The 10,246-nt window shown below is 38.1% G+C and overlaps 1 protein-coding gene across 1 annotated transcript in view; it reads right to left on the bottom strand.

Moving 5' to 3' along the window:
* Positions 1-392: 392 nt before the first annotated feature.
* The window catches only part of LOC127702821 (mucin-2-like), a 117,635-nt gene continuing 107,781 nt past the window's right edge, over positions 393-10,246 (bottom strand). The window contains exons 3-4 of the mRNA XM_052207121.1: positions 1,024-3,211; positions 393-415 (exon numbers count right to left, since the gene is read on the bottom strand). Of these exons, the coding sequence (XP_052063081.1) occupies positions 393-415; positions 1,024-3,211 (2,211 nt within the window). The remainder of the gene's footprint in view (positions 416-1,023; positions 3,212-10,246) is intronic.

Genomic DNA, 10,246 nt, shown 5'->3' with positions numbered 1-10,246 from the left:
TTCGTTGAATTTATTTCACACCAGTACCATTTTAATGATATTCGATAACCTTCGGTTTAAAAGCTTAATTTATGTTCTATACGTTTAAACAACAAATTGACATGTTCTAAACATCTCAACATCAATAAGACGGACATTCTAAACTAAAACTATAATTCTATCAGAAATAAAGCTATGTATTTCATATGAAAATAATTTCATTTTATTTAACGACGTGGAAAAGTATAACAAACAAAAAAATAATGAAACATTTGCAATAGTGTCTTTAAACTACTGCATTCATCAGAACTGATAAGCGAGTTTTTTGATTTTATGGATCTTTTAAAAAAATGTTGAAAATGTTTCAAGTATATCATTTCAATTCTGTCATTTTATTTAAATGTCGGTACGATTCAACATCTTTCAGTTTTTGACGCTGTGAGGAAAACAAATACAGAAGATATTGGTCTTTCCTCTTTACCTTAGGCATTGCACATAATCGTATTTACCTGCACGGTTCATGACGTATCTTGTCGGGAATAAGCTGGTGATATCAGAGAACAATTTTTATATCAGTATATTATAACAAGTACTTTGGGGTTGCTTTAAGTAACTATTCAAGATCAAATCCTAGGGTGTGACTGAATGTAGATAAAACCTTTATACATATTCATATGCCTTTCGCGTGTCACCTCTTTATTGTGCAGGCTTTTATAAAAACTTAATGTTAATGTCCTTTAAAGAATTGTGTGTTAATGGCAGAACTTTCATAGTCACTGTTACATATATTCACAAGTTTTCTAGATGTTTGCGACTGTTCTTACGAGAATAAATATTCTTAAGTCATGAACATTTAAGTATGCCTTACTTTTCGTTTTAATCGTAAGATTTTTATGAAAAAGCCACAGAGCTTGACATGCAATGTATCAAAGTCTTAAGAGACAATCGTCTACCGTTCATTAAAGTATGTTTACATCTGGATGTTTTTCGGTTTTTTTTTGTTATGTGTGTCTAAACTTAAAATTAAGTCAAAACTTAACTTACAGTATCTGTATATAGGATGATAATGTGGCCTTTGCACAGGACTTTTTGTTGTTGTTGACAAAATACTTTTATTTTTTGTCTGTATAATTGCTTGTGTTGGTGCCGTAGTAGTTGGAGCCGTTGTTGTAGGTGCCGTTGTCGTTGGTGCCGTTGTTGTTGGTATCGTAGTTGTTTGTTCCGTTGTCGTTGGTGCCGTTGTTGTTGGTGTCGTTGTCGTTGGTGCCGTTGTCGTTGGTATCGTAGTTGTTGGTGCCGTTATTGTAGGTGCCATTGTCGTTGGTGCCGTTGTTGTTGGTGCCGGTGTCGTTGTTGTTGGTATCGTTGTTGTTGGTGCCGTTGTTGTAGGTGCCATTGTCGATTGTGCCGTTGTCGTTGGTGTCGTTGATGTTGGTGCCGTTGTTGTTGGTGCCGTTGTCGTTGGTGCCGTTGTTGTTGGTATCGTTGTTGTTGGTGCCGTTGTCGTTGGTGCCGTATTCGTTGGTGCTGTTGTTGTTGGTGCCGTTGTTGTAGATGCTGTTGTCGTGGGTGCCGTTGTCGTTGGTGACGTAGTCGTTGGTTCCGTTGTCGTTGGTGCCGTTGTTGTTGGTGCCGTAGTTGTTGGTGCCTTTGTCGTTGGTGCCGTTGTCGTGGGTGCCGTTGTCGTTGGTGCCGTTGTTGTTGGTTCCGTTGTCGTTGGTGTCGTAGTTGTTGGTGTCGTTGTCGTTTGTGCTGTTGTTGTAGGTGTCGATGTCGTTGGTGCCGTTGTTGTTGGTGCCGGTGTCGTTGTTGTTGGTATCGTTGTTGTTGGTGCCGTTGTTGTAGGTGCCATTGTCGATTGTGCCGTTGTCGTTGGTGTCGTTGATGTTGGTGCCGTTGTTGTTGGTGCCGTTGTCGTTGGTGCCGTTGTTGTTGGTATCGTTGTTGTTAATGCCGTTGTCGTTGGTGCCGTATTCGTTGGTGCTGTTGTTGTTGGTGCCGTTGTTGTAGATGCTGTTGTCGTGGGTGCCGTTGTCGTTGGTGACGTAGTCGTTGGTTCCGTTGTCGTTGGTGCCGTTGTTGTTGGTGCCGTAGTTGTTGGTGCCTTTGTCGTTGGTGCCGTTGTCGTGGGTGCCGTTGTCGTTGGTGCCGTTGTTGTTGGTTCCGTTGTCGTTGGTGTCGTAGTTGTTGGTGTCGTTGTCGTTTGTGCTGTTGTTGTAGGTGTCGATGTCGTGGGTGCCGTTGTCGTTGGTGTCGTTGATGTTGGTGCCGTCGTTGTTGGTGCCGTTGTCGTTGGTGCCGTTGTTGTTGGTATCGTTGTTGTTGGTGCCGTTGTCGTTGGTGCCGTATTCGTTGGTGCTGTTGTTGTTGGTGCCGTTGTTGTAGATGCTGTTGTCGTGGGTGCCGTTGTCGTTGGTGACGTAGTCGTTGGTTCCGTTGTCGTTGGTGCCGTTGTTGTTGGTGCCGTAGTTGTTGGTGCCTTTGTCGTTGGTGCCGTTGTCGTGGGTGCCGTTGTCGTTGGTGCCGTTGTTGTTGGTTCCGTTGTCGTTGGTGTCGTAGTTGTTGGTGTCGTTGTCGTTTGTGCTGTTGTTGTAGGTGTCGATGTCGTGGGTGCCGTTGTCGTTGGTGCTATATTTGTGGGTGCCGTTGTCGTTGGTGCCGTTGTTGTTGGTGCCATTGTTGTTGGTTCCGTTGTCGTTAGTGTCGTTGTTGTTGGTGTCGTTGTCGTTTGTGCTGTTGTTGTAGGTGTCGATGTCGTGGGTGCCGTTGTCGTTGGTGCCGTTGTCGTTGGTGACGTAGTCGTTTGTTCCGTTGTCGTTGGTGCCGTTGTTGTTGGTGTCGTAGTTGTTTGTGCCTTTGTCGTTGGTGCCGTTGTTGTAGGTGCCGTTGTCGTGGGTGCCGTTGTCGTTGGTGCCGTTGTTGTTGGTTCCGTTGTCGTTGGTGTCGTTGTTGATGGTGCCGTAGTTGTTGGTGTCGTTGTCGTTTGTGCTGTTGTTGTAGGTGTCGATGTCGTGGGTGCCGTTGTCGTTGGTGCCGTAGTTGTGGGTGCCGTTGTCGTTGGTGCCGTTGTTGTTGGTGCCGTTGTCGTTGGTGCCGTTGTCGTTGGTGCCGTTGTCGTTTGTGTCGTTGTTGTTGGTGCCGTTGTTGTTGGTGCCGTAGTTGTTGATAGTGGCGATAATGATGAATTTATTGCATTGGTTGTTTTTTCCAAAATCAAAATTGCATGAAAAACCTGAAGGAATGAAAAAAAGGTCTATTCAATGAACATGCCAAGCTCCGAATCGTCCAGAAATTTTAAACTATGGGCTCTCCAGAGCCTGTGTCGCTCACCTTGGTCTATGTGCATATTCAACAAAGGATACACTCCAACATTGAAGACAAGAATAGAATTCATAAGAAAAATCTCTGTTTTGTTGATCTTGTATTGCTGATCATTAAGTCTGTTTAGTTTCTCTATATCTTCCTTAGTTTTTGCTCCAAAAAAGGGTAAAATAATCCGTATTTAAGGGGCTGGGCAATCACTCCTATAAAGAGTGACATCCTACTATCGTTATCAGCAAAATGTGCCTTGTTAGTAGATCGGACGATTTCCTCTATGTTGTTTTAATTGTAGATCTTACCTTGCTGATCAGTTTTGCTTATTTAACTTTTTATCTATCTATTATAATTTTTAAGAAATAAGGCAAAAACGCAAAATATTGTAAAAATCATCATCAAAAGGCAATAAATCTCATAAGGAGTAGGCTGACGATTTCGACAATGTGAACGTATTTGTAGAACTTGTCTTGCTGTCTATTGATCATTTTTGCAATTGAATGTTTCTCTGTATCTATTATAGTTATCAAGATAATAGGCAAAAATGAAAAAAATGGTAAAATTTGTCATTTAAGGGCAATAACTCCTATATGATATTGTCTGACAATTTTGACGTATATGGACAGTTGGTAGAGCTCAACATTCTGAACATTTTTGCTCTTGTTATATTTTCTCTATTCGTACAGTTTTCAAAATAATAGACAAAACTTGCATTTTACCCCTATGTTCTATTTTTACAGCGGATGACCTGAGGGCATTCCGGTGTTATGTTGCCGCAGACATTTCTACCCACGTGACTTGCGTTTTTGACTGATAACCGAACGTATTTCATATAAATACGCGGATATTATCGAGTGCAAAATAACATTCCTTATCGCTTGTTATAAATTCATTTCTTCAATGAATACTCATGAAAATATTTTATAAGATCATAAATAAATAATATGAAAATGTTTTGTCATGAGAACTATATATATATATAAGTAAAAAAAACATTAATATCTATGCACATGTACCGAAAAATTGTGTTTGCGGATGAATATCTCTTATCGCTTGTTATATATTAGTTTCATCAATACATATTCATTAGCAGGAGAAATATGAATGCCTACTCAAATAAAACCTATTAGAAAAACGAATTATTACAGAAGAGTGTCCACCATGCACTTGCACTGTAGTATCATTAGAATAGAAGAATAGAATGATGGTATAAATGCATGAAAATTTGCCGGTAGAGTTATTAAGATGATCTGCTATATGTATAACTGTTGTACAAATATCAATATAATATATAACAACAAACCAGATTATACTGATAAAAAATGATTGTCCCGTGATTATATCACTACAATATAATAACTATTACGGTGAGGTTGAATTCTCTGTCATTTATTCATCATCCACATAGGAACTTGTCACAGAAAAAAAATAAATCTATGTACCTTAACCTAACTTTCAGGTATAGAGATATTTTTTTTTCTGAGACAAGTGCCTGTGACTATTCACCAGAACTTGTGGTCATCCGATGTTCAGTACTTCAGTACTTTGATTAGCCATGTCAGCTATGTTGGTTGGCAGGCGGGGTCATCGGACACATAGATACCCTAATCATGATTGTGGCCAAGTTTTGTTAAATTTGTCTCAGTAATTTCCGAGGAGAAGATTTTTGTAAAAGATTACACAAATTGATGAAAAATTGTGAAAATTTATCTATAAAGGGCAATAACTCCTTAGAGGGTCAATTGACAATTTTGGTCATATTGACTTATTTGTAGATCTTACTTTGCTGGACATTATTGCTGTTTACAGTTTATCTCTTACTATATATAATAATATTCAAGATAATAACCAAAAATTTCCTTAAAATTACCAATTTAGCGGCAGCAACCCAACAACGGGTTGTCTGATTCGTCTGCAAATATCAGGACAGATAGATCTTAACCTGATGAACATTTTTTACCAGTCAGATTTGCTCTAAATGCTTTAGTTATAAAGATATTAGTCAAAAACTGCATTTTACCTCTATGTTCTATTTTTATCCATCTCGGCCATGTTTGTTGGCAGGCGGACACATTTTCTAAACTACATACCCTAATGATGATTGTGGCCAAGTTTGGTTAAATTTGTCTCAGTAGTTTCAGAGGAGAAGATTTTTGTAAAAGATTATAAAAATTTACGAAAAATTGTTAAAAATTGACTATAAAGGGCAATAACTCCCTAAGGGGTCAATTGACAATTTTGGTCATGTTGCCTTATTTGTAGATCTTACTTTGCTGAACATTATTGCTGTTAACAGTTTATCTCTATCTATAATGATATTCAAGATAATAACCAAAAACTCCAAATTTTCCTTAAAATTACCAATTAAGCGGCAGCAACCCAACAACGGGTTGTCTGATTCGTCTGAAAATTACAGGGCAGATAGATCTTAACCCGATGAACATTTTCAACCCATCAGATTTGCTTTAGTTTTAGAGATATAAGCCAAAACATTTTACCCCTATGTTCTATTTTTAGCCATGGCGGCCATGTTGGTTGGTAGGCGGGGTCGTCGGACACATTTTTTAAACTAGATACCCCAATGATGATCGTGGCCAAGTTTGGTTAAATTTGGCCCAGTAGTTTCAGAGGAGAAGATTTTTGTAAAAGTTAACGGACGACGGACGACGACGAAGCAACGGACGCCAAGTGATGTGAAAAGCTCACTTGGCCCATTGGCCAGGTGAGCTAAAAATGACAAACACTAGTTAGGACTACAAAAAAAATTATCGAATTTTTCAATACCATGGTATTGAATCCCTCGTCCAGCTCGGCGAATAATGCATAATGATATATACTGGGAGTTTTAAACTATCGCCCTTGTATTGCTAAAGCCCCCGTCACACTAGACCATGATCGCACCACGCTCACCGCGATCTAAAATGAATTTAGATCGTGGTGACGTCGCTGTGAGATCCTAGCACAGTCTCTCCGACTTTTAGTACGCTCTCGCTACGATGGTACAGCGACCTTTGCGATCTTACCACAACATAACTGTGCTCTCACTACGCTTCTATTACGACATGATTTCGCCACGATCACACCACAATTGTTTTGAACATGTCCAAAGATGGTCCACGCTCATTACGATCATGAAGACCTCATCACGACCGTACCACGACCTTACTGCGATCTACACGACAAAATTAGCATTGTTTTCAGAGATCGTAGTGCGATCGTGGCCTAGTGTGACGGGAGTATAACCTGGATCCATACCCAATGTCTTAAGCCCCCGTCACACTAGACCACGATCGCACCACGCTCACCACGATCTAAAATAATTTCAGATCGTGGTGAGGTCGCGGTATGAGCGGCGTGAAAATGTAAATTTTTGTTGTTTTCACGATGCTACTTCGTCCTCATTACGCTTCTACAGCGATCCCGCTACGATTATATCACGTTCACACCACGCTTATTCTGCGACCTCACTACGATTATCACGATCTTACTACGCTCATTACGTTCTCACTACGACCATACCACGATTTATCCGATTGCAACACGATCTTACCACGCTTCTACTGCGATTATAGCACGCTCTTACCACGATCATACCACGTTCATACCGCGATCTTACTACGCTCTCAGCAATAACGTCAACATTGTGTGTTCTATTCCTTCTATTTCTCATTAATACGTAGATTTCTCGGAAACAACACAGTCATGCCACCAAAATCTTCTAAATAGAGTATCTGTCTTCTTGACTCTTGGACCAACTCTGTTAAGAAGTTCATCGAACATCTCTGGTGGCATTCTCAAAAAATTAAAGAAGGAAGGTTCATCCTCGATTCGTAGCTCGTTCATCAACTGATCATTATGATCAAACTGGAGTCTCCTTTCGGTTGATAACCAAGGACGAACCCAACAGGACCTACGCCGTCAAAAATTTCTTCTTATTCTTCTTATTCGCTCTCTCAATAACAATATCATGGCCTGATCGTTAAGATTTTGTATCTGTGTTAATGATTGTAGAAGCATTACTACATGTACATGGTCTTGTGTTTCCATGGTTCAATTGATGTTTCAAACAAAACCTGGAGAGCTTTTATATATTTTATGTGACAATGACAATGAGCAATGACTAGAACTCGAAATGGTCGTAGTATGAACGTAGTGATGGTGGTAAGAAGAGCGTGATGAGGACGGCATGAGCGTGCTAGAATCGTACTATGGCCTTGAACAGCGTGGTATAAACGTGGTATAGTCGTAGTAGAAAAGTGGTTGGGTCGCGGTGAGAACGTGATGGTCGTAGTAAGGTCGTAGTAACGTCGATGTGAGATCGTAGAGCAGTCTCTCCGACTAGAAACGCTTCTACTACGACCTGATTTCGCCACGACCGCACCAAAATTGTTTTGAACATGTTCAAAGTTGGTCTACACTCATCACGATTATGAAGACCTCACCACGACCGTACCACGAACTTACTGCGATCTACACGATCGCACTACGATCGTCAAAATTTTCATTTTTTTCAGAGATCGTAGTGCGATCGTGGCTTAGTGTGACGGGGGTATTAGGCGTTGTAAAAGTCTCTAAATAATCAGTTCTGTATTATTTTCTTTTATTTTAGACTACTAGTTTTCAAGGAGAAAAAAATATTAAAATTCAACAAGCAAAATAAATAATTGTTTCTGGTGGTTATGTTTATTCGTTTATAAAATCTTTTTATGAAATACCTTCTATATATTATATCTGGTTAGTAATTTCAGACACTTCACCCAAATACTTTTAGATTTTGTTATAATTTTCATGCAAATATGCAGTTAATGTAAAATTTATTCTGTAACATATCGTGTTATCAAAATGTGAAGAATCAACATAGAAAACAAAATAAACATACCAAACTGATTGTCTTGTTGGCATGTTCTGTTGCGAAATGGAATTCACAGTACACCAATGACACTAAGGCACATCTCATAGTGGCACCGTTAACATAGTGTAAATTTAGGGGTTGTCAGTGATTTACAATGAAGGGGCGTGGAAATATTCGCGTCACATATGAAACAAGAATATCTCCACGCCCCTGCATTGTCAATGACACATACACACATATTTATAAATTGGATATACAATTTCGATTCGGATACACAAAGGCGTCCATTGTAGAAAACTCGCAAAAGTTGATTTTAGTTTTTTTTGAAAAATAAGTTGTTAGTACGAAAATTTACAAGTAAAATGTTAGTTAACTTCAATAAACAGTTGATTTTTTAAATAATCTACAGTTAGAACAATAGTCTGGCGTCAGCGAAATGGGTCAACCTGGAGAAGACATTACTAAGTTGTAAAACTTGTGTTTCATCCGTTTATTTAGTTTCTGAACAATAGTTAAGATTTGTTTTGAACGTGAACATATTTTTATTATTACCTTAAATTACCGATACTTACCATGGAGAATACTAACAGACGAATCTTCATGCTTGAAACTGAAATAGTTAAGAACTACATTATCTTAAGTAGATTGTTTGATTGTCTTATATGAAATAGAAAATATATCCAAACATTCACGTTTTTAATCAATGCTTTCTTTTTCGATATATTACTCCTTAACCAACATCTATATTTACATAGAAGTGATATCATTTATCCCCAAAACATTCAGGCTTTGGCAATCAAACTAGAAAAAGACATCATATTGCCATACTAAAGCAGTGATAAGGTATCAATTTGATGACTGAAAAATAGACGCAATTCAGATTTCATTCAATATCCAAAAACGATGAAACAATGGCAAAGTGTATTACCTGGACTGGACTGGACTAGATTCTTGGACTGGACTGGACTGTGGACTGTGGACTGTGGACTGGGCTGGATTGGACAGGACTGGACTCTCACTTGTTTTTTTTTACAACATGTACTTATGTTTTATTTGTTTATATGCTATTTTCTTGTTTATTACAACTGTAGTTTATACTTTTTTATTAATAATTATCATTTTAATTTATCTTTTCTGTCAATAGAAGTTGTATTAACTAATGACATTCGTCATTAGAACAGATGTTTTATATCTATTTAGGTACAAATTGGAATGTCAGTGTGAATTTTATTGTATGAAGCAGATAGAACGTTTTTTAAGGTCATAAAATAAGTTGATTATATTCATAATTATACAGTACATGCTTGACAAAATTAGTTGTGCCTCTCAATTAAAAAAAAATCCTTTTCTCACCACGTGCCCTTTAATTGGAGTAAAACTATGTTTATCTTTATGTGAAACAAAGTACAAAACATAAAATTTAGGAATTAAAATACAATAAGGCGATGCATGTAGTATACATATATAACAATACACAATACAGGATAATTTATATGTCCTTCTATCTGTTTTATTTAGGGTTGTCAACTCGGTGAAGATTTACTAATCGAGTACTCGTTGGATTAAGCGAGCGATACTCGAGTACTTGCTCGGAAAAACATCTACAAAATGGAAACATAAAATTATACCCATTTTACGTATTGTGGGACGTTGTCTTATGGACGTAAACCCTAAATTTTATTACCCAGTACTAGATAATAGTCCTAGGACATTTATACCATATACTAATTATGTAAGCTGGCAATGATCTAATCAATTAATTAATAAACATCTATAGAAAAAAAGATAACTCAAACAATAGTAATTGGGAATCCTAAAAAAACACATTTAATGATCAGCAAAGGGTGATGATTAGAACTTACTGATGCCTTTAACCATTTTCTGAGGGTCGACACAGGGTTCAACAAAATTGTTCTTATTAAGTAATATTATCTTGTCAGTTTTTTCTGTGACGAGTCGATTCTCAACTTTGTTACGTAATTAAAAGGCTTGCTGATGAAAATATTTGCTCTGGTGGTACAGAGGTAGTTTAATGACTCAGACACGCTACGCTAAAAGTGTAAGTCTTGGCAAGGTGCTCTTGTTCATAGTCCACCTATG

This window comes from Mytilus californianus, unplaced genomic scaffold (genome assembly GCF_021869535.1).
Source record: "Mytilus californianus isolate M0D057914Y unplaced genomic scaffold, xbMytCali1.0.p SCAF_5, whole genome shotgun sequence".
Lineage (NCBI taxonomy): Eukaryota > Metazoa > Mollusca > Bivalvia > Mytilida > Mytilidae > Mytilus > Mytilus californianus.
This window is presented reverse-complemented; position numbering and strand designations above follow the sequence as displayed.